A 25876-nucleotide genomic window follows, 5' to 3' on the forward strand; every position below is an offset into this window, starting at 1 on the left:
GCAATTAGTAGAACAATCTAGTTTTCAAAAGGCATCAACTGAATCGACAAAAGTGGTATTACTCCGAATTGAAATACTTTCAAAGTCACAGGAGATTTTCAATAACAGCTAATGATAATTAAAGTCTGTGAGCACCCAAAGCAAAACAGCAACCACATCAACACAGAATGCATCGATTGTGAAATAGGTGGATATTTGCATATAGGAGAAGTGCTGAGATTCAGGTGTAACCTCCTGAGGGATCCCACAATATAGCTTAATGTGCCCGTCCTATTGGACCGTGTTTTCAGGAATGTGCTCAAAAGCAGGTGTGTTAATAACGGTCTCAAGCAAACACCCATTCCACTGCGGTCTGATTTGGATACCTGCCGTTTGTGATGTCATGGCAGACAGAGAAGGGGAGGGAGGCGGGAAAAGGGAGGTAAGGTTTGTGAGGAGTTTTTTCACAGTTCGGCAAGTCCAGACAGAAAGGCAGAGCGAAAATAGCTCAAGGGGCAAACAAGGTAACCTTTTTCAAAAGACGCTTCAGGGGGTGTCTGCCAAGTCCCACACAATACTGTCTGCGGCCAACGTTGAATTGCAGTGCAGAACAAAATATCTTAGCATGTCTAGGTGCATATTAAGACAGACCAAATCAATGGACGCCACACAGAGCTATTTCTTTAATTATAACTTCAGATACCGCAGCGGAAAAACTTCATTTTGCAGAAACACAAAAACAATACACCTGCAGCAACAATATTTATGCAGAGTACATAAAGTGTAAAAAACAGCTGAAACACTGAGTCCCTTTAAATCTAGACACTGATTAACATTTAGATGGGAAATGACAGAACTTGGCAAAATATAATGTTTCAATTGTGGAATGTTTGTTCTAACATTTTTAGGTTTTTTTTATAATGTAAAGTACTGAAATGTGCCATACAAATAAACTTGATTGATTGATTGATTAACTGATTGACTGATAAAGTGGAAGCACCATTAATAAATGTCGCAAGAACAATACAACATACGGGTTTAAGGTCTGCAGGCCGATTTCATTCAACAAATCATGCTAAGCTTAAAAAGAATCAAAAAGGAAGGGAAATGAAATAATTTAGGTTCTCAATACCTTATGAACATGCAAAAGTTGGTCTGTGCTGCATGTCATAATAGCGTTAGTAAATACTGGGAAATATACCCTGTCCTGTTGGGGTTCTGGATAAATGCAAGAGCGACACAAATGTGGGGCACTGGGGTCATGGACACTCATCTTGTTTACACGTCATCATGACTACAGAAGAAGTCGCAAGCAGCTCGAACATAACTATATTAAGATATCTGTCATGGTAACTGTTGACAAGAATAAGACCCAGAGAATTGCATTTCCCGGTTTGCTTGAAAGACGACCATAACCTTTCAAAGACATGGCTGTGATTTACGGGGGGCATAGGCAAAAGTGTACGACAAGCCTGGACACGTTAGTAGGGAGATCCCTATTAAAAGGGCCTCTTGGTTCTAAAATTGGAAAGAGATGGAGTGCACGGATCAAATTAAGTTGTTTACAAGATATATTCATATTTAAATATATAAAACTTTATAGAGCTGAAAAGTACACACTGAATCCGCATCTGAATGTGATTTTGATTTGAAGGTTTCAAAGGAATCTAAGACGAAACATTCACAAAATGAGCCAAACTTCACAAGAAATTAATTGCAGACTTGCTTTGATGGTCAAATATTTGTTTATGCATCATAAATGATCCATGGAAAAATCAAAAAGCTAAAAAAGAAGCAAAACAAATAAAAACTCAATCATTTATGGAAACAAGAGAGCAGTGCTAAAATCTTTTCTTTGAGTTGTAAGGCTGGGGTGCATCCTCTAAGACTTCCTTCATGTGCTCAGACCTCATTCATGGCTAATGTAGCAGATAGAGCCGATTACTCCTTGATCTACATTCTTTCTGCTCAGCCAAGGAAGCCCTCCTAAGCCGACTCTCTGTCGTCCCGTTTGTCACACTCAGTAGTACGCAACTTGCTTGTCTGAGTTAGGGAATTTTTATTTTGTTGTAAATAGTAATAACAATAAATAATAATAATAATAATAATAATAATAATAAAAAAAAACAGATGCTCTAATAAGAACTTTGCAGTAAAATTGACTTTCCAATCTCTGAATTCTGTCGATTCTGATTTGTCTGAAAATAAGATGAAAAGACAAAAATGCAGCCTTCAAAACATTTCGTTCTAGCCAACTGTCTTTTTTATATTGAAAGTATAAGAGCAGATGCTCAGAGTTTTAAAAGTCAAACGCAGTATTTGAGTTGTAAATAAGCCAATATCAGCTATAGTCTATGTTCAGTATACAAAATTTAGCATTTCAAAATAATAAAAAAAATTAAGGGTTGATATATCAAACCGGCCTTAATTTCTTTAATTAATGAAAAGTATGAGAGCTTTACTAAGACTGGATTTCCTGAAGACTTTAACAGAGCTGCTAACATTTAGAAACCCAGCCCATTTCCAAAAAGATGTTGACAACTCAAAGGATGAAACAGCTGTACTTCCTCCAGCCTTTCTGGTACCTGCTAAAAGTGTCGTTCTTTCTCGCTGCCAGAATGAAACCACCTCAAAAAAAGCACACACTGAAGTAAAAATAATGAAACTTCTCTGATGTCAAAGTGGATCTCTAAAAATAGACTAAAACAAGTCTCTGAAAACTCAAGTAATTAAAATAAAAAAAATAATTATTTCAAATTAAACAAGAGAAATGCATGAAAACATATTTGCCTGGTCGAGTCCTGAGCTTTCACTCTAACGTCTGTTTTTCCGAGTGAGGCACTCGTCATCAAGGATTGTTTGAAGTAACGGCTACAACCGGATCTCTCAGACTGAGTGATCGCCATAAGAGACTTTTGTTTTCTTTAAGTCCTTCACCGGCAGTCTGAAGAGCTCCACGGTGGTTCCACACTGCGAGAAGAAGCTTAGACCCCGACCCTGTGTTTACATAATCTCACCCATCCGTCTCTCACTCAACAGTGATGGAGGACCGCTGGGCAATGAGGCATTTACATCTCATCCATGGCCTGTTTGTCTCCAATGAGCAGTGGCGGTCTCAATGCAAATAGCTGAAAATATATTCATTGCTTGTTTTTTTGGCTCAGGTTAAAAATAACAGAAATGTAAAATATGAAATAATAAAGTATGTTGTAGCTTGGCAACAGCAAAGTGTAGAATAATGTACACCAAAATATAGAGGGTGACTTATTTTTCCCCTGGATCCATTTAGAGGTTCTTGAATGCTTTAAATACACTGGGACTCTAAAAACTTGCCAAAAAAGGCAATAAAATTTAACATGTCATATTTTTTTCACTTTCCATAAACCTACAACTCTATGAAATGAACGCAGAGTTGAAGAGTTTAACTATTTTATAGATATTTTAATTGGTATAAATAAGGCTCAAAATCCTACAACATAGGAAATCATAAATATCGATTTAAGTAAATACAGTACAAATAAAACAAAAACACCACTGGACCTTAATCGAAGGTCCAGTGGTCTCTCGATGACATTTTCCACAGGAAAATATTTTGATAAACACATACAACACAGAAAAAAAGGGGGAGGAAACATTCTGGCCCACAGGTTTGGCATCTACTAGGGCTGGCAGAGACGCAGTGAAAGATGGCTGAGTACATTCCCAGCCCTGGCAGAACAAATGGTGCTGTTGTTTGGGTTCAGGGGAGCTGGCCCTCAGAAAGGGCACCGCAGGAGGGAAGCAGAGGGGAGGGTAGGCTTGACAGGGACAGACGAGGACACTGGAGCTGGGTGGCCGGGTTGCGTGGTTCACACAATTTCAGCTTCGACAAACAGAATGGAAAAGTTCTCCAGAGAGGAAAGATTCTGGGAAGAAGCCGTATTTATCACGCTATTAAATGATTGTAATCCTAGGATTTTTGGCAAAAGTAAACTGGAGGAATTCCACTTTTGATGAAGTGTTTCTCTTTTCCTTTGCAAATGGACAATTGAGCTGAAAGCCATGGGCAAAGATTAACTTTGCAATAAACGAACTACCATTAAGTTCAGCAATTCAGTGTGTGATTCAGAGGCAGCGGTTATTGCTGGACATGGATCACCATCAATGAATACCTAGGTCTTAAAAGCTACAGTGTCAATCCTGATATCTTAATCCTGATAAATTGATTATTGAAATAATTAACTAATTTAGTAATTGATTAATCATTAGAGTACACATTTTTAAAGGCCATTTAGTGAAATAACATATTCTGAGCAGTACAAAAATGTATACATTTTGAATTTAAGATAAATTAAAAAAATAAAATAAAAAGTTCTTTATTAATATGTTGAATAGTTTTAGCCAGTTTAAATTTTGTAAAAAAAAAAAAAAAAAAAAAAAAAAAAAGAGAAAAAAAAGCAGTAAAGTATTGGTGATACCATTCCTACAGCTAAAAGTCCTACAACTAAAGCAACATTTCCAGTGCCCCAACAATCCAATCTGTACTCGTCTAGCCAGCTAGCTGAAGGAAGGGTGATTCTCATAATAATTCAAACAGCTGTATTAAAAATTGCTTTTCTATTTTAACTTTAAAAAAATCTGTTAAATTATGTCCAACACCTTTTGTTTTAAATGCTTTTATTCCAGGCCATCAAGGATCTCATATCACGTCACGTCTAGCTGCAGCATGAGGATCGATTACAAAAACAGCCAAACATTATTGTCTTATTCCATTCATGTGGTTCAAGAAGAGAGAAAAGTCATCATGACGGAGTCACTTTCAGGGTTTGTGCAGTTTCAATAAGTTATATTGTATTAATCAGAGTTATAAATCAGATAAGAGAACACGTAATGGCATGCTTCCTATAGGCACTCAAACAGTGGAAATGCAACATCAATGTTGTTATTGTCGCTACAAAAAAAAAAGAAGATAACGTTCCGTTTGATGCGGTGAAGTTCAATAACTTCATGTTAAAATTTATTTTACGATAATAGTGTAGTATTCTTTCATGTTGTCATCCTCTTGGAGGGGGGTAATCCAGATCACAGGAAGCTGCGGAGGATTGTCTCATGTGGCAGAGACAGCCCAGGGGATTCATCTGTCAACTGTGGCTATTGACTCACAAAACGAGCTGGAACAGTTATACTGCCCTATACGCAACACTCTGAGATGTCTCTGGCATTAATTTCAATGAGTTAGTCATAGTCATAATAAAGATGATGTTGCTCAGATCTAAACACCTCAAATTATTTAAATTTGCAATTACATCAGACTAATCAAGAAGTTCTTATCTGTATTTTATCATTATTCCTTGCACTTTATCATAAATGACTTAAGGTAGTCAAATTGTTCGGGCTGTAATTTATTTTTTTTTTTAATTTCTTTGTTTGCTTTTTATCCATGTGAGTCCCAATAAAAATGTCAACAGAATTTCTGGGCAAAAACCCCCCACCTCGACGCTCACCTTTTGGGGTTTCCATCAGACGTGAAGAATGATCAGATGATCCAAACAGTATCCAGACATCACGACACAAATAATTTGAGTAAACACACATGGTGTGATGAATCAATGATTATACAAGTGGTGTAACCAGAGGCAGATCACATTTTCAACCCGTGGATTGTGTGGGGTCCATGTGTACTGGCCAACTGAAAACAACAACCACATGCGAGGAGACCACACTGAAATTCTGTCTAAACATTTTTAATTTTTCTCTAATCAAAATGTACATGACAGTACAAGCCTTTTTGAAGTTGAAAAAGACGTGGAGACAGGTAAAAGGCATTCAGACCCGTTGAGCAGAAAAACCAATAGTCGGTATGGTTCAGTAAACCATAGCATGACACGTTATCTCGCTTGAAGAATGTTTCAGATAAAACTCCGGCTTTAATCATACCCAGGCGGCCTTGTGGCATTCAGACACCTGGTTTCCAAATCCTATCGGCAACATATCTTCATTTCTGGGAGAAATTTGTCAGAGCCATTAAGCGTGTCTGCACACAGGTTGGCTAAATTTGTTTACCAGGTTTTCAGGCTATATGAGAGTAAAAGAGTGCTGTTTCTGATTAAGGAGTAGATTACATCAGGACAAACTGTGATATTTGTTCAAGATGCTCAGCACAAAATCATCAACAGTATTTTCTGTAGCTTTGCTGGCATTATTAGTATGGTGCTGGCAGCTTTTATTTAAGTGATTGCCACTAGCGATAAGTGCAGAAATTTGGATGAGCTCCACTTGGGGCTTCAGAGACTTAAAAAAAAAAAAAAACTGAAGCAAAAGCAGAAATGCACCAAGTTGGCCTCAGACGTACCAACATCCGGGGACGAGTGGCTTCTACTGTGGCAAAACTGCAGTGATTCACAAATGCTAGAAGGCTATTTGACAAGAAGCAAGACTTGAAGCCATGACCAAAAAGTAAAAAAATGAAAAATAATGTCCAACTTTGTCGTTCATTTTATCATGAGTGCTTACTTAACAGTTTAATCAAATTGACAAAAAGCATGCAACTTGTTTGCTTAAATCTATTCATACTTCTAACTGAATTATTTAATTGACATAAATAGCTTTGCCTCTGAATGAACTATCTGATTTATTATGTCAAATCCCTCTACAATTTCACACTTGTAATCAAATCATTTGGTACCAATTTGATTAATTGCTTATTAGGCTTGTGATAAGGATTTCTAAAGAAAACCCCTAGTTGAAAATACCGACCTCTTGTGTGTTTCATTTAATTGTACACAACTAAGTAAATATTTAATCAAGATTTTTATTTTTCACATGATTTAATTTTTCTAGACTCAGAGTCATTTACTTACAGAAGAGCTTTTTTTTTATTTAAATAAATTAAATGCACAATATATATTTCATCCTCCAAAAACCAAATGACAGAGTTAAGTTTTGTCATTTAAATATGACCCATTTTTTACCTGGATGAAATGCAACCTCTCCTTTCATGGATAAAAGGAGAGGTTGTTAGTTTACAGAATGGGGTTTTCCAATGCATAGCCTAAGAGCACAGCAAAGGTTACCAGATAATTTGTCAACAAAAATACAATGAAGAGGTCCCTGCAGAGGACCAATGTGGAGACATTTGATTTTTGAGAACTGCAGATATTGTCAAGACTAATAAAACTGTAGCATCCAACTGTTAAATGATCACCAAGTAGCTAGAGTGACTGAGGGTCGACTGGAACCAGTTCACTTATTCACGCCTTCAGCTGCAATGAAGTCTAAATAGAGAAATCTTGTAAATGATTTTCACAAATGAATTATTTCTTAAAAATTAGCAAACCTGTGGTAAAACTATGTTTGTAGTTCTCCAGCCTGTAATCAAATATTACTTTTAATACTATCAAAATTACAATCCAGTAGACTTATCAATTAAATAGAGCTTGTTTTGCTTTTCAGGCCTTGAATTTTTAGATTGGCCACCGTGGAACAAAGTAGGAAGTAAACAAAAATACCTACGAGTTTTCTTAGTTCAAACATATGTAAATAATTTTAATTAAAATTCTTCCAGAAGAACAAGATTTTTAAGGTTTAAAACCAGATGACCTTATTAAGCCCTTTTTGACTAACAATGATGCTTTATAACCCAATTATAAATCATTTTGGTAGATAGGTTACAACTTTTCTTAATTACATGCATGTAAACTTCCAAAACATTTACTGCCCTCACTCCTAACCTCGTAATCCTTAGATGTGTTCGATAGCTACATCAGGTAAGGCAGTATTCCAGTTCACATAAAAGAAATTGCTTGCCGATGCAGATGAGCACCTCCCACGCAGCTACCTCACTCTCCTCCTCGCTCCTGGCAGAGCATACCAGTTTCCACCTGGATGGTCTTCAACTATGTGCCAAGAGGATATCACAGCAGCTCCATATCCTCTGTGTGACAGTGTAATTCCCTCTGCCCTGCAGCAACGTCTGCAAAACTCAGACAGTTTACATGTTCATGTAGCTACATTGCACTGGGGAAGAGAGAATTGCCAAGTATTTGGTGCATTCATTTGGTTTCTGGCTCTGGTGAGTTTAACCCCACCGACATGCAATAGTGCAAGTGTATAAAACTTAAAGGGCAGATCTTTTTCAATAATTCAGACAAAACAATGTTGTTCTACACTGCTGAAGTGCAAAATAACAATAAAAACTATACTCAAGGCTTAAATTGGTGTAAAAATATCATACCAAAAAGAATGCAATATATAGAAAAGTATCATGTTGAAATTGAAAAAAAAACCCCAATGCATACAATAATGTCATATTTGATTTCACACTTGATAATTGTGTACAGAAAACTAGTCAAATTCATTTCAGTCACTAAGATCAAACATTTTAATTAAATCTCTTGAAAACGAGCCCAGTCCTTGAGATAACTGACAGTTGCATTGTTTTGTTTAAACTGAGATGAAATGTAACACGGTTTCAGTCAAACACCGCAAAGTATACAGAGCCGTAAGATTATTAAGGATTGCAAAACCCCCTCTGGATATCTGCCTATTGAACAGGCGGATAAAGAGAAACTGAAATAGACCTGGAATGCCAATATCCGAAGAAAGGTCTTTAGAATATAAAAAGACAAGAAAAATATACAACACGTTTCTCAGCCACCATCTATCAGCAAGGTCTGATCTATTTTCCCCAGTGTCCATTAGAGATGCAAAGCTGAATGAAATTTCACATACCGGTTTGGATTAGCAGCATAAAGTACTTGAGTGTCATTTAAAGTCACAGTAAGTCCCGGCTCAGGTCCTACTGTTTACAAACACAATCTCCAAGGCTGCACAGCATTAATAAAAACAAACGGCAATATTTATATAAATATGTCCTCAACATTATCATTTCTATTGAGCTGAGGTCCCAACCACTGCTCATGTGTTTTAAAATCTAAATTAAGAAAAAATTAAAAAAAACAATATGTCGCTAAAGTATCAACAGACAGCGAAACTCATGCAACCGACCAAATACTGCCATGTGGATTTTTGGTTAGATTTATGAGCCGAGCCCAACCTGAAATCCGGGCGGTGTCGGGCTAGAATTACTTGCTTGATGGTCGGGTTAGGCTGAGGCTTCTGTGGCACACTTAATAAATAAGCAACCAATACAATACAGAGAAAACCAGATAATTGAGCAGACAATGTATTACTGTGTGTGTTTAAGTATTGTTTATTTATCTCTTGCAACAGTAGCAATAATTATGGTTTTCTTCTTTTAATTTAAATTAACTACATTGTGAGAACATGTTTTCTTTACCTTCTGAAAATACTTTGATACTGGAGGAGTATTTTCTCCAGGGTATTACACTCTTATATTGGTCAAATACTGGTCCAAATTACTAACTTTACTTTTGAACTGAAATACTACTAAACAGATTGGAAATGGAAATGCTTGACAACTCAATACTTTACAGTCAGACTTTTACTTTAACAGATTCCAAAACATTTCAAAAAATGACTCGAAGTTTTTATTTCTTTGCCAATGTTATCAGACAGATAAAAGGACACAGTAATACATATGTTCACTGGTTTCTAAACCGATTCTGTGTCGCATTGTGCACCAAATGGCCCCTCCAGCCTGCACTCCGAGTTAAGGCTATCAGACAACTAAAGCTGCAAAAGTAAAATGACCTAGTGACTGGTAAAGCTCTTGGGATAGTTTCTGTCTGGTTTCTGGGATCATCTATCACTTTGGAGTCTGGACTATAACACACCACTGTTACTTGGCTACAAACTGAGTGAAGCTTAAACCTAAACCTTTACACCTAAAAGAGAATACTACTTAAAACAACAAAACGTGTCACATGAAGAAGCTCTGACCAAAAAAAGAGACAAAAAAACTCTTCTGAAAAAGTCTACATTTCACAATTTTAAAGAGGAACCTTTTAAAAAATGAATACATTTAGCTCAGAGTTTCTGAGAACACCCATAAGGCAGGGTTTCTCTTAGATCTCCATCCATTTCCGCACAAACTTCATCACAATCCAGCCCTCCTGGCCTTTGGGTCAGCAGACGCACCGATTACCAACAAGTCCTTGACACAAGACAAATCTTAGTGCTTTTATCTGTGTCGGTGGGTTGTCCTTCAAAGCCTCGTTACAGGATTGGCGATTGCCAATTAGCACAATTAGCTTTTGGCAAGCCGCCGAGGGCATCACATGGCACCAGCTTTACGCTGATGTTACCTGACAAGCCGGCAGATCTATTATAGCTGCTATCACAAGGGACGAGACGTTTGCAGAATGAATGAGAAAATGAAGATTTTCAGAAAGCACTTGATGACTTCAACTTTAAGTTATCAAGTGCTTTCTGAAAATCTTCACTTTTGAAAATTCCCCGCATTAAACCGAAAGGGAACACGATTTATTCCGTATTCTACAAATGTGTATGTGTAATGAAAAAGCAGTGGTCCCCGAATAATTTATATAGTAGGCTGCCCCAGTCATTGTTTCACTCACGGTGTTGCGATATTGCGCCCAACTGCTTTCTGGGTAACACAGACCAACCCCGACACGCTGCCGCCGCAGTCTCGGCGGCAATTAAAATAAGGGACGACTATTTTGATTTCTGACAGGTGGCAACCCTAACGTCGACCCAAACAAGCTTAGCATTTTCTTACCAAACCGAATCTCTCGAAACCTGTCCTTATCCAGCTGCCGGTAAAAGTTCACGAGAGAAAGCCGCTGGTGCAGACAGCGGCTCTCTGCATCACTCTGCAGCTTAATGAGCTCCAGCTGCAAATGGTCTGAGTCACACGGGCTGCTGCCCTCTAGTGGGTAAATGAGGAACCGCATTTAGTGTATAAGCTACGCCCTATGCAGGTAACAGTACTGCTGCCCAATGTATTAATTCTACGTGCGTTATTGATTTAGAGGCTGTGGGCCGGATGAAATTTGACCACGAGCCGCATTTGGCCCCCGGGCCGGACTTTGGACATGTCTGACTTAAAGTATTCAAGGAGTTTTCATGAAATCACTAATGACAAAAGAAAACTTTGCATGATGAAGTTGCAGGACATTTCACTGACCCAGCAGTGTTTAACTGAAATCAAAGAAGCAGACGCTACTAATTTAGGAGGGGAAACTCCAGTCTGAATGTCACTGGAAAGACAGATTATAATCTTAAGGAAGAGTTGGTCTTGTAACGGGCCTGCTAGGTTAAACTCATGGTTTCTATAAAAAGACAGTTGTATATCCTCCGCTGTCATTTGCTTTTTTTTAGTCAGGGTCCAGGCTGGTTTGTGAGGCTCTGACCCCTAATGTTTTATCCAGAATACTTGATTGAGGGGCTCCCATGTTAAAGCCTTTTGAAGAGTTGAAAAACATCGTCAAATAAAGTGACTTTATTGGGGGAAATCTAACCCAAAGGAGGATTCCCTGCATTTAGGGAAAAATACTATGTGGATATAGTACAGTAGGACAGCATCTGGAAGTAGTTGTAGCATGAAGAAATGCAAACAGTGTGTAAAGCTGTAACTTCTAAGGATGTATCCAAAAACACACTAAATGGTTCTAAACAGGAGGTAATGAAGTAGATTTTGTGAAAAGTTTAGTTTTCAAAATACTGACCAGTTTGGATAGAGAATTCAATGCTCTGTACACCATTTATCAGTGGCCCCATGTTGTCCAATGATTATTTGCATATTTAATTAAAAAACATGCTCCAAACACCCTGCTGTGTCAGTGACTTTAAACATTTGTTATGCTGAGGGGAGTGAATCTTTGTCAGTGCAGTTGGCATGTGAATAGTGCAGGAAATTGTAATACTATTGCAACATTTTGGTAGCATATAAGTCAAAGACATTGTGCATATTTGTTATATTTGTGGTCTCTCTCGGCTGTGACTGAATTTTTTTTTTTAGTCTGACCTTTTTTTGAGCAAAACATCAGTTCCTGTAACCATCTACCAGTCTGACTGTGATTGGAGGAATGTTGGCCTCACTCCTCACCTCCAGCTGTGGGATGCTTAAAGCATTCCTCATATGCACAGCCTATTTTAAACAACCCACACTGTCTCACTGGACATGGAGTTCTGAATCTCCAGCTTTAGACTATAATTCACACAATGGAATAGTTGATTTCAAAATTCTTCTAAGACTTCATTAAATATTTTACCAGCCTAACAGCTCCACTCCTCTCTCCAGGCACCTCAGAATATGAAACAGACATATGAATGGGTAAGAACTGATGATGGAGTGAACTGACCAGAACCATGTGACCAGAACTGGCAAGCATATTGTAATATCCCTTTAATGGTTTTACAGACTTAAGAAAAGAACACTGTATTTTTTATTTATCCATTAAAAGTCTCAGTGAAATTGAAAAAGTTTTTTTTAGAGAAGTGGAAAGATTATTTTCTAGCAAAAAACAAATAGCTTTTATGTACATACTGCTAAAAAAAATTCTCAAATGCATAAAAACCATGCATACATCTGAATGGTGAGGATAATGAGGCCTAAAAAAACAGTACTGTAAACAGCTGCAGACAGTATTTGGCTGTTAGAGGCCGCTCACTCTAAAAGTACAAAATGTTGAGCACATCTTAAGGAAAACTATAACGAGCTCGAAATAAATTAAAAGCAGCTGTCCATCATTTTCTCAGCACTTATGTCACACAGCTTGAAAAGGCTGCGTTCATACATGCCTGCCACACAGAGGTGGTTTAAGAAAAAAACAGAACAGTGAAAACCCTGCGGCCTGGATACAATTGGCGTGTGGATGAAAGAGAGCCAGACGATGGGCAGAGAGATAAGCAGAAGGGGAGGTACAGGGCACTGATGTTCTTCCACAACACCCATTCTCATGTTTCCCTTAGCCCTCTCGCTTTTCTTCAGCCCGGTCAGGGTAAGCTCTGTGCCTGGCTACAATTTCTAAGGTAACACTTCTCGAGATAAGTATCTCCTCTCAAAACAAGAAGCCAGGAAGTGTTCCATCTGTCATGAGCACAATTCACCCATTACAGTGGGTTTCTTCGTCACAACAATTTCACTTTTTATTGTTTCCTTCCCAGAGAATTTGTGGGAGTTAAGTATTTTCTTTAAGAAAAAAAAAAAAAAAACTTTCCAGCTGAAGACAGCGAAGAAGTAAACCGCAGGTTCTATGTATAAAGTTATTCACTTGTGGTTTAGCCGGAGTGCAGCTGCATACCTGAGGGTGAGCTGGAAATGGACCACAAAGCAAAATGCTGTGTGTTTGAGGAGAAAAAGTATCCTAGAAAAGGTCTATCAATGTGAAGTTGTTTGATTTCCACGGGTGTGCACTTCCATGCATAAATGAGGACATCCGCACAGCTGCTCATGGACAAGCGTGTTGCAACACACCTTGTCTGACAACACTCAGGCATATCTGGAGGTCTTAAAGAGGAGACAAGTTAAAAGAGTGACTTAATTATCTGGCTTGAATATCAAAGACTCTCAGACGAAAACATCTCCATCTCTTCTACACAGGCTCTTCCTGCTGTCATGGTATGTCTTCTCGAAAAACAGCCCAAAAAGGGAAAAGTTTGCAATCTACATGAAAGTCTCTGATCAATTGCCATCTCCAACACCTTATCATCAGCTGTTATTGCACTGGGAATGATCAGATCCTGAGAAAGGAAACCATAATGACCACAATAACACGTAATACAGAACTCCAATTTGAAGCAGAGAAACAAAAATCAAATGGACGGCGGTTATACATGTGGTTTTCCTGATGAAATCAGACATTTATGTGCCACCAAAATAATATATACATATGGAAAGATATTTACAAGAATGATATAAGTATTTTCCTCCATTGCAAGTACTGGCAAGTAGCTAATGATTTGCCTCCAATCGGTTATGATCATTTTCCAAACCTCTCAGATTAACTGTAACCCAAACTGAAAAGTAAAAGGAGGACAAAGCACAGTGAACGGTACTTCACTACTGAATTTGATCCAATTTCCTTAAATTGATCCACTACATCTTGCAGCATAGAAACACAGTCATTGGCCAAAACATACAAATGAAAATAATGGTTTCCAACAGGAAGATTACATGAGCTATAAGATGATCAGTTCAATTGATATATCAATTGGTAATAATATTTTTTGGACTACTCAAATCGATACCATAACTTTTTTTGGGAGGGAGGTCACAGCCATCTGCCTGAATGAAGGTGAACATGATCTCTAACAATTCTTGGGACAACAAACAGTGACAGTCTGACATCTTTATTTCAGAACAAGCATCAACTTCTTTGGCAAAGCAATATATAGAAGCATGTTTATTGAATCGGAACAGACTGGCCAGCATTCACTCCCCACATACATCAGTCAGCCTCGGACCTTTTGCCCTGTGGCTGTTACCCAAAAGTGGATTGGTTCAGAGGTCGAGAACCCCAATGTGGCAGCATGCATTTGGTGTAGTAGTGCTACTGGCAGTATTGGTGAGTAGACTGTGTGCGGTTTTATTTTGAAAAACCCATAAGTCTGTGTATGCGTCCTTCAGTATAGTTGTGTCGAATGAAGATATGGAGTGAAAGTGATTAGAAAGGAAGTATGTGAAGCATGTGAGTTGATATGGAGGAGGGGGAGTCCAATCTGTTGGGTCTGTGCAGTAAAAGATCACCATGCTGCCTATAAAGCCAAGGACAAAGATTTTCTTAGGAATCCAATGGTGTGGGTCTCCACTTTCTAGTTCAAATTTTCCACAGTGAGTGGGCTTTAAGTGTGAAACAGCAAGACACAAGAAAGGAAGGGCACAAAGTACAAAGAAAGGATGCTATGAAGCCATGAAGATAATAAAGATAAAGACAGAAAGACAGGTGGAACACAAAACAGGATTGAAAGAATCTTGGGAATAAGGAACAAATGGTAGAAATGAAGAAATTAAAAACAAAAAAGGAAGGGCTTTAGAAAGAAAATAATTTAAGGAAGCAAACAAAGAAGTACACAAGGAACAAGTAATTAAGAACAAAGGGAGGGAAGAGGAATGAAAGGACACATTGAACAAAGGAGGTATGGAAGAAAATAATATTTAGACATCAGAGAGAAAATAAAGTGTGAAAATACAAATACTTTCCTCATTTTCTTATTTTCTTTTTCCAGTCCTGGTAAATACTGATATTCCATCCCTTTCTAGACTGTGCAAAAAGCCAGACCTTTACTGTAGTGCAGATGTGTATAAAAAGGTGCAGTCCATCTGTCTTGTCACAACATTTAGTTAGAGCCCCGGGAACAGACACAGCATTTATCCTCAAGATAAGGACTGTATAGTAAAATGAATGTTAAACCTTCTTTATGGTCAGAGTTAGACATTTGCATGGCGGCAGAACATGCTCAAAGGAACTCTTAGCATTAAGAAACAAAGAAAAACAATCTTAAAATGTCTTTTTAAATTATCTTTGCAATCCTTCAAGCTATAAACCTATGGAAAGCCAATCTCTGTGTTTATGCTTACAAATGGCATCCTGTTCACAAATATGCACAACCATGCGCTGTTTTGTGGAGCATGTTCTGTCATTTCAGTCAGTTATGCGAAAATCCCAATTCTGTAAAAGTCTGTGGCACCCAGCAAGCAGGGACAGCAACAAGTCTGAAAGTTTCTCCTTCTTTACAAGTTTTTGCAAGGTTAAACACAGATGTAGTAAATATTTCAAAATGGTAGACAAACAAATGGCTAAATAGTTACACATGAGCCCAAACTTTGTATTTTGAGTTGCGTTGGAATGTAATCCATCTATAGACTCTTCTTCTACTACCAGGTGTTAAATACATCCAGATTTTATGTAAATTTTAAAATAAGGACTGCAGTTCCTAATCTCAAGTGAAGGCAAAAAGGAGAGAAAAGCCAAGAGGCCGTTTCTCATGGCCATTGAGACAACTGTATAACCATGGATTAAGCTGGTTGATCAGGAAGGCAAAGGTTTGAACATTTATCAGTCGGCCCATTACAAATACAACAGAAAACTCAGATATTGCAGTAATAGCGCTGTAAAATAAACATACGGGATTTAATATTAAGTATTTTGCCAGAATCTCTACATTAGAAAACAGGTGTGAAATCACACATCCTCCAGACTCACTGCACGTCTCCGTCTCCACTCAAGTAGAAAAGCTTGCTAGCCCCCCACCCGAGTTTCAATACAGCATCCCCACTCTCCTGATAGTTCCCAGTCAACATACACCCCTGTAACCCCTACCTAAAAAAAATCCTTGAAGAGGTCAACAGAGAGATTAAGACCCTTCAAATGGGGTCATGGAGATCAATGATCAAACAGAGGGTGAGGACCAGCCCACCATGCCCCCCACTCCACCCACTTCATTTCAGAAAGCCTGATAATAGAGACAAAAAGGCTGGCTAAATATTACTTCCCCACATCATGACCCAGTCACCTTCTTAATCTCTGAAGGTGGCCTCGTCCTTAGCTGTCACTGACCGCTTCGGTGAGGGCAAGTCAGAACATGCCTACTGGGGTAAAATCTCAAATATTAAAAGGCTAAACTCAATCACATCAACAGATATATTATGAATACAATCAAACACAATTCACAAGAGTAATTAAGACTTAAAAGAAAGGGTGAAACATAAGTAATTTAGTAAATGTTTACAGATGAAATACAAAAATGTAAAGAGTTTTCTGCTTTGAGGATCCAAGATTAGACCAAAAGAAGGCGCAAACATTAAAAGTACAATTTTATCAGTTCTTTGATTCACATTTCTGTACACAAATGGATATTCAAAACCGACTGCCTATCAAAGCACTCCGCCGAGTGAGAGTCAGTGAAGAGAAACATCAGGGCTCAACTAGCATTCAGTCAAAAGTCAAATGACTGCAGTGGTTGCATTTTGTTTTTTTTGCTTTTTGCTTTTGGCTCATTATCAACAGTGATGTAAAGACAAGAAGGAGAAGTGTGAGCATAAATTTCTGCCAGTCATATTGAGCCCATTACTGCAGAAGAGGGTGCAACACTTTATTTGATTAATACCCATTTAATGTATTGTTTGCAATGCAGCACTGGACAGTAAGGAAGAAAGGGAGAGAGATTAAAAGCTGGCAAATATAAAGTTTTCCAACTGATGCATTCTGGAAGTGAGTCAATTGCACAAGAAAACAGATTGATTAAATTAGTTTGGTAGCATCTAAAAGACAAGTTTTCTTTCAATGTTTTAGGGGAAAAAATGCAAATAGTGAAACTTTTCACAAATACTGTGGAATTATGTTCCAGAATAATCTGCAAACAGTTGAATCTGCAAATACGGAACCAAGAAAAGGTTGGGATCCACTGTAATCATTCATTACAACACCACTACAAAACAGAAGGAAGTGTGTGCATAGCCAAGACGCTTAGACTTTTTCTGCAGACGCTCCACTATCAGACTACACTGCCCAGACTTTGACCTCTGTGCATGAAGGGCCCTGAAGTGGCCATTATTCTTCACACTCTTCAGGTCATCCTCTCTTGGGACACTTGGGCTATCCACTCACCTGGGAATCCAATGAACCCCATATAGTTCTTCTTTTTTTTTTCTCTGAACAGAGTCCAAAGTTGGTAATGCCTGAGACTCTATGCATTTTTCTGTCTGCCATTAAAAAAAACTGTAAGGGACGGCTCGTATCCACTCAGTCTATGACAATTCAAGGAAGGTGTCAGTACACTGAGGTAATCAGTGGTATTTACTTCACTTGTCTGAGCTTTATGTCCTGTAGATAACCAGTCAATTTCTAATCAGATAGCTTAACATTTGGATCTAGGCTCCTGTTAGAATATGCTATGAGTCCAGTGTAACCAAATAAATTGTGAATTGAAAGATAAAGTTAAAAAGTAAAATAAACAAAGTCTTCTTAAACTACACCCATAAACCAAAATGTTGGTTAAACGTATAACTCAATTTCACAATACCAGCATTCTTTGGTGGGCATTTATCAGCAAACTACACCTAGACTTGGTAATATTTGCACACTAGTTTTTGCAGAAGCTACAAACCAAACCAAAACAAAGATTAGGACAACTCTTGAGATTTAGTTATGGATTCAGCTTGGCCAGTCCAACACTAGGTTTTTTTTTATAAACTAAGCAACTATTTAGTTGATTTGAATGTGTTTGGACTCATTATGTTGCTGAAAAATGAAATCCCTCTTCATCTTCAGTTAATTAATAGGCACCTAACAGTTCTGGGTCAACCTTGACTGCTTTAAGGACATCTTTACTTATCCACCTTGATTAAAGGTGTCAAATGGAGTAACCCCAGATCAAGATGCTGTCACTGAAATGTTTGATTGTGACTATCCTGCTCTTTTTTATGTTCCAAATACACAAATGTGGCCCCAAATGTCTGTGTAAAGAGACCATCATAGATTCACCCACAAGCTTTCACAAAACTTTATCAAAGTCTGGATATTTTTTTTGGTAGGAAAACATACCATCTTCTAAAAGCTGAAATTAAATTAAAAGAATTGATGCCACATTATAAGTAGAAAAGTCTGGAAATCATCAGTCACATTTTTAAACATTTTCTACACTCGAAGCAACTATCCTTTCAGGCAAGACTGTGAATTATTAATCTAAATCATTATAGTTAAACCTAGATGTGAGAAAATACAAATAAAAGAAAATCTTACAGTTTGAATAAAAGAAAGGGATTTAAAAGAGTGTTTTAAAGAGACTAAAACTAATTATTAAAACAAAGAGCTAAATGGTTTGCAGTACGGCATCCAGCCAAAGATGACTTAATCTGGTCAGTGCAGATGCTAAATTTCACTTCACCACTCATCAGATGGCAATTCAGAACATGCATGATGATTTTCCCACCGTCTGTCACCCGTTCACCATGTGTGTGTCACATTCATACATCCACAGTATGGATGTGTGACAACAGATTGTAGATGAAGTCACGTTCATTCTTTCTACTCTGCCCAGCATGGGCCATATCTCCATTCATCTACCATGAGTTGTACTGATTATATAAACTTGTAAAAGGCATTATGCCACAAAAAAAAAATCCTACTTGGCGTCATTAAAGGCACAGAATAACAGAAAAAAGATTGATGGGGAAAGTGCTTTACGTCAGAACTGGATGTCCCAGAGTCTTTGCTTCAAGCCCACAGCAGAATTTTCTGATGCAGATCTTGAAAAAAACAAATGGTAGAATGTGCTTACGACTTGATTTGACTTCTTTCAACAGACTTCAGCAGCAACCAAAAGAAAATATTTACTCCGTCAGGAAATTCAATCATAGGATCAGCTGAAGGCACAGAACATGGTAAATATGAAACAAATGATACCAGCAGTGATGTGCCAGCAAACGCCTACTTGGATGTAGATTTCTGCCCACCCTCCCACTTAGAGGACCAAAAAAGTTATTAGTACAAAAGGTAAACATTTATTTGATTTTTGCACAAAATGAAGCAAAAAGCTGGAACATTTGTTTAAAAAAACAATTGGATTAACACAAAGTTACTGTAACTGACTTAATTCTGCAAAAACAACCTGATCACCTTTGTACAAAACGAAGCTCATCAGTGTGAAGTGACACTGTCACGATGAATAAGTAACGTCAGATTCAGTTTTGGTACACTCAAAACAGATGTGCTCCAATTTCTACCAGGCACTGCTTTCCTTACAATGACAGAAAGCATAAATGGATTGTTGAGGACTGGACTGACTTACGTTCTGTGGTGTGTGTGTGTGTGTGTGTGTGTGTGTGTGTGTGTGTGTGTGTGTGTGTGTGTGTGTGTGTGTGCGTGTGTGTGTGTGTGTGTGTGAGAGTGTGAGAGGGACAGAGTAAAAGACTGAGACTGTGAAAAGAAAAAGAAAAAAGAGCGAGAGGGGAATGGAAAAAAACGTGCATTAAATCATCTAAATGACGATGTTTCGGTGTCTGTCTTCAGTCTGGGAGTGAAGCTGTTCTTGTAGCTTTCAAGGTTAGAAGTTACAGCTTGACCATTTTTCCTCAGTGTACTGTGGGGTTGTTGTTTTTGACTCCCACATTTAACAATATGACTCAGTTCATTGTTTTTCCACCCATCACGGCGTGCATCATCACTTTCATTCTGTCTTCTATCTCTTCTTCAGATAACACAAATGCCAACAGAACCAAAAAGACCTCTAACTCTGTTCACGACACCGATAGCATTTTCTAAAACAAGAGCCCCTCATGCGTGCAGTCCATTAGGCCCCCGCCACACAAACAGACCTGCTTTGTTGAGGTGTTATATCAACAGGGTGACCTCCCCTCTACTCCTCCCCAGCTTCCTTGGGCCCCCCAACGGCAGGAGATTGATGTCAACAAGGAATTTTGGTCCCACGTTTTCTTCTGCCTCCTCCAGACCAAACGCTGCTCCTAAAAAACACTTGCTCCAGCACGCAGGGCCCCAGTGAGGCCCATTACCATCAACCTTACTGCCACTTTCTCCCAGCAACAGGTCTACACGAGCGCCAGAAACACCCCAAGTGAACAAGAAGCTCTGCAGAAAACTTCACCGGGAAAACCAACCATGTGTGCTTACTTGTGGAAATAAGCCGCCTTGTTTTATGAACAGAGTTGTTGCTACGAGGGGAGGGTCAGCATGGTTGCGTCATCTGTGAACCGTGTCATCGGCAAAAGAGCTGCCAAAAGAATTCAGACCTGCTAAAATGTGACCTTGTTTCTTGGGTGGTGCTTGTCAAACATTCACAAGAAACAAGAACCTGCAAAGCAGCTGCTGGTTCTACTGATCCGCAGAGCTCGACAAGGAAGGAGTGTTTGCAAAAACAAAAATCACATCCATGTTGATGCCATGTAGCTCCAAATATTTCAACCCATATAAAGGTTTAAGTAAAGCGTTCATATTACAATGACATTCTGTGTGTAACAATGAGACTGTGGCTTGCAGTTTGTTTTTGTTTTTATTTGCGTTTACGGGATCTTCAGTTACCTGGACAGGGGCGTTTACACAACTTAGGCAAGCAGAATAGTCCTTCATCAGTCCAACAGGTTTTACATTATTGAATTAAATAGATTCAGCAAGAATATGTATAGGCCTAAATTACAAGATCAAAGTGTTGTAAACCATTACAGGAATAGCAATTAAAAGCCTCTGTATGTCCTGGATATCACATTTACATATTTCAGATTACCCGAATAAATGGAAATGTAAGTTCATAAAAGAGAAAATTGCAAAAAGTTTTTTTTTTCTTTTTTTTTTTTTTACAAATTAATCTGGTGCCATTGGAAAAAGTAACTGGTGAATTTGGCCCACTCTTTGCAGATTTATTTTAATTCAACAATACTGGACAATTCACAAGCACAAATTTAGTTTTTAAGGCCATATACCACATATTGATTACATTAAGTCCAGACTTTGACTAGGCCAAATCAAAACTGTGATTTTGCTTCATTTTGGAGTCATTTAGAGATAGACTTAATTTGAATTATCTTGCTAAATAACCTAAGTTGACTTCGCTTTAGATCTACCATTGATGTCATAGTTTTTGAGATCTTTTGGCCTACTTCATGTTGTCAGACAGGTCCTACTTAAGTAGTTTCTTGATTCTACAAATCTGGCTGTATTCGGGCATGGATTTGGTGAGTGAAATGAAAAAAAAAAAAACTGGTAAAATGTACATTTTACCAATTATATATATATAATTATATTTCAAGACAGGCAACATTGGTTTGAACGTCTTCCTTCAATAAAAAAGGAAATAATTTAAAACCTTCATTTTGTATTTAGTCAGGTTATCTTTGTCTGACATTAAAACGTGTTCATCTGTAGGCAAAGTAAAAAGGATGGAGAGGAGATACTTTTTTCACACCACTGTGAAATCAATTTACACTGACAAAAGTACTTGCTTTGTTGTTTTCTACTATGCCTTATTGAAGTTACTAAACAAAAAGAAGAAACTAATCTGGAGACAATGATATCTTTTACAGTTTGTCATTTTTTTTTTTTTTTTCATATAAGAAAAGATCATCCATGACTCACTGAACATGAGGTTCTTTCAGTGACAAGGCATGAGTCAGAAGATAAAGTGTTCAACAGGAACAAAAGGTGTAATAACGACATTCATCCCATCCTTTCTTTAACAAAATGCTTGGGTTGCGGCTGTTGCTCTCCTCATGGCAGATAAGTGACATCATGATAGAGACAGACGTGTGCAATTGGTAACCGCTAAACATCCTGAGAGGATCATTCGGTTGTAATTCTAATAGGAAGTGGACTTAGTAGTAGGATCTATTATCAAAGTTGAAGACTGAATTAAATTAGGCGTGACTCAACTTTCAGTACAAACTTTTACGGGGCTTTTTCATGATGTGTTGATGTCATGAATTAAAAGCCTAACAGCCAATCCGTCATGAGTATGTGAACTCACGTGTCAGCAGTGTTTGTGAACTGTTCTGCAAAGTCAATACTTCCTAAGACTGATGCAATAAAATATGCCAGAGGAAACATCATGGTAAGACCAGTGGTTAATGTGGGGGGCTCAGACAGTATTATTTGACTACATTAACGTCGGACAACAAAAGATCAGTCTTGCCGAGCTTAAAGCAGGCAGCTGCTTTTTGAAATAGAACGAGATTGGGGGGTTTCCATAACTATTGTGGCTTTGGCTCAAGAACATAATGTCTATAATAATTACTTAAAGTCATATGAACTATATCAGGGGGATTAAGCGTTTAGAGTCACAACAGAATCTGGAATATAACCTCTCTCTCCCGTTTCCTTCCCATCGCAGATTTCACATTACTGTAAAACAGCTACACTGGTGGTCCAGGCTGGGGAATACAGATGGCCTTCTCTCCAGGCATCCTTCAGAGCTATCCATCTAAAGCGTTCAATAGGCCTGCAGATGATGCTTGTGTGTAGATAGGTTTGCGTGGGGGAGTTTGTGAGAGTGCAGGAAAGTGAGGTTACAGACACATGTGTGAGCAACTGTTCAGGGAACGCTAGACATAACATCCAACAACAAAGGGCTCCTTCTAAGAGGGAATTATTGGTAGAGCTTGATGGGAAAACAGAAAGGAGGGCAGAAAAAAACCACATGCAATGCCTTACTCTTGGCCTTTACCATATCTTGTCACAAAAAAAGCACACATTTCAGCGTGTTTATTAGAATTGCATTTGATAAAGTGACACAAAGAAAGGCAAAGTCTGCTTTGAATGAAAGGAATTGACAAAAGGTTTTTAAAAGGTTTGCAAATGAAGATCTGAAAAGTGTGGTGTCAATTTTTGCCATGGCCACCTGAGCTACCTTATACAGCTGCAACTATTTAAGGATGTGTGTCTAAAAACTTTAAACACAGGGACAGAAAATGTTGCAAAACTTTCTTTAGAAAATAAACTTAAATTCTGTCAGATCGGGTGGAGTCTCAATTTATCATAGGTTTAGACTTTGGTTAGCCTATTAACATATGGGATTTGATTTAACCATTCCATTAAAGCTCCGGCTGTATGTTTAAGATAGTTGCCCGGCTCCAAGGTGAACACCTGAGCCAGTCTTTTGCAAACTAACAGGACTGACTTGCATGTACGCCAAAAGGTTCCCTGTGTACCTTGCAGCAAATTGCAAACATGATATTTTTGGCTTTAATTTAACAACTTTTTTCTTGCTACTCTTCCATAGAGGCCAGTTTTGAGGTGTTAATAACGAATAGCTGTCCCATCGACAGATTATCCTGCCTGAGCTGTGGATCTTGGCGGTACTTGGGGCCTCTTGGTAGATCCTACGATTAGCCAAGCCAGCAGCATGGTTTTTCATTTTCCAAGCAATGAACTCCACAGTGCTCTGTGTTTCATTCAAAGCTTGGAATACTGCTGTGTAACCTATCCCTGCTTTTAGCCTCATGCCTGACATGTCTGGTTTGCACCTTGCATTCATAATGCAAAGGTTTGTTAACTTGGCTAAGGAACTGATTCTTTCTGAGGAGGAATGAGTGTAATGTCAGACATAACGTATTTAACTAGATATCAAAGTGTTGTTTCATTAAGAAACGTCTCCTTACTTTTGCTATTTAAGAAAAAGAGATACTACTTAAAGGTTTCCATGTCATAAAATACATTTTTTAGAAAGAAAACACTTAAGGGGAAGGAGTGGAAGGAGAGTTTGTAATTTGGCACATAGATGTTTTAATAGAACATCTCTTTGAAATGTGTCTGAAGTGGAAACAGTTGCAGAGCACTCAAAAGGTTACGTATGTTATAAAAAGCTATTGTAAAAATAGCACAAAAACGAGTGTAAAACCTTGAAAATTGATTCATTTTGTTAATCTCTTGTTAATGCAGACAACAAGTCCTTAGTGCAAGTAACAAGTTCCTGCACCTTCAAGCTTTACTTTAAAAACAGAATCATCCTTCCACATTCATACCAATGAGCAATTTGAATCAACAGTTAGAACAGAAATTAGTAAGAGGGAATTAAATTGATTATAATTATGCCACTAAACTTTAGGAGCTTTGACAAACATTTCAGTTCTCACTGTTGCTTAAGAGACTAAACCTTACTCTGCTCTATTTAATAAGCACTTGAGAGCTCTTGTTCAAGGCCTGACTCAGAGTGTAAGCATGATTTTTTTTTCCATCTACAGATAATCTTATATAATTCTTTTGAAAACCTCTAATTACAGTGCCTTACATGGATTGTTTTCTCTAAAACAATCCTAATTGATTTTTCTGTGTCAACAAATTTAACGTTAAGACAATACTGCACACTGAACTTGTGCCAAAGGGCACCAAAAATGTGCAACATTGATGTTACTCTGCTATAACTTCCGAGATACGCATGATGTAGTCTTCCTTTCAAATGTGCAGTAGGGGGGGTGGGGGGGAGAATGTATATGCAAAAGACAAAATAAAGTTTGTGCATATGAGAAGAACCAGCAGCAACAACAGGAAACAGTCCAGTTCACCTGATTTGGTGCTCTTGCTGCAGGCTTGTCCTGGTGATTGGCGAGAATGAGGAACGGCAGTGTGCAGAGCTGAGGGTGCTGCAGAGCTGAGTGGAGCTCATTCCGCGCTGACTCAAGGTCCTCGTCCGATGATGCGCTATCCAGTACGAAGATTACACCCTGTGACCCCTGGTAGTAACGACTCCAATATTTCTTGATGTTGTCAGCTCCTGTAGACACATAGAAGAACGGTGAATCGGTGTGTTTACCAACATGGGATCACAGCTGCTCAAGGTTACACTAATTCTGATAATGGACAATAAGTTATCTAAATTATTAGGTAATATTTAAATGCTTATACAAGAACAGGAACTCTTGGATACTAAACAGCTTAACATCTCGAGACATTTTCACCTCTGTAGACGTCCTATTAAACTAAAGCAGTAAAAACTGTTCCAAAAACCAGCAGCAGTTCTCAGATCTGCTGCTGGTTTTTATTAAGTTCTAACCCCAAACTTCACACCAGGCAGTTGGTGCAACCTTTCTTACATATGATGGCAATAAAAGGTTAATGTTTTTCAGGTCTTTTACAGTAAATTCTGTTAATTTTGACCTTTTTCCAAACTAGGTGTAATATCTCTGAACACCTAAATGTTTTATGTGGTTTTCTGACCTGGGATGTATTTAATAAAAGAACTGAAATAAAATAAATAAATAAAAAAGAACAACTATTAACATTTTTTAGAAGAAAAAAAAAATCAAATAATAATGATTCATTACAAACTTTATTATCTTGAAGTTTTAAGGTAGAGCTGCCATCTGCATCCTGTCTTTTGACTTAGTGTAGTTATACAGACATCTCATCACACAGCAAATGTATTCATACCAACTTAACATTATTTTTACATTTTGTCACATTACAAGCACAACCTTACATATTTTATTTAATTTGATATCATACAACCCACACAGAGCAGTCTAAAAGTGGGAGCAAAAAGAAAAATGACTGTTTTCTGAATGTTTCTAAAATAAGAATTTTAAGAGTTG

At 38.0% G+C, this 25876-nt stretch overlaps 1 protein-coding gene across 1 annotated transcript in view; it reads right to left on the reverse strand.

Annotated features, from left to right (window-relative positions):
- LOC106964198 (ADP-ribosylation factor-like protein 15) overlaps window positions 1–25876 on the reverse strand; it is a 101896-nt gene that overhangs the window by 30809 nt on the left and 45211 nt on the right. Inside the window, exon 4 of the mRNA XM_015059563.1 lies at window positions 24851–25059. Within this exon, the coding sequence (XP_014915049.1) occupies window positions 24851–25059 (209 nt within the window). The remainder of the gene's footprint in view (window positions 1–24850; window positions 25060–25876) is intronic.

The sequence above is a fragment of the Poecilia latipinna genome, unplaced genomic scaffold, assembly GCF_001443285.1.
Source record: "Poecilia latipinna isolate Pla-1442-1.1 unplaced genomic scaffold, P_latipinna-1.0 Scaffold1638, whole genome shotgun sequence".
In the NCBI taxonomy this organism is placed as follows: Eukaryota; Metazoa; Chordata; class Actinopteri; order Cyprinodontiformes; family Poeciliidae; genus Poecilia; species Poecilia latipinna.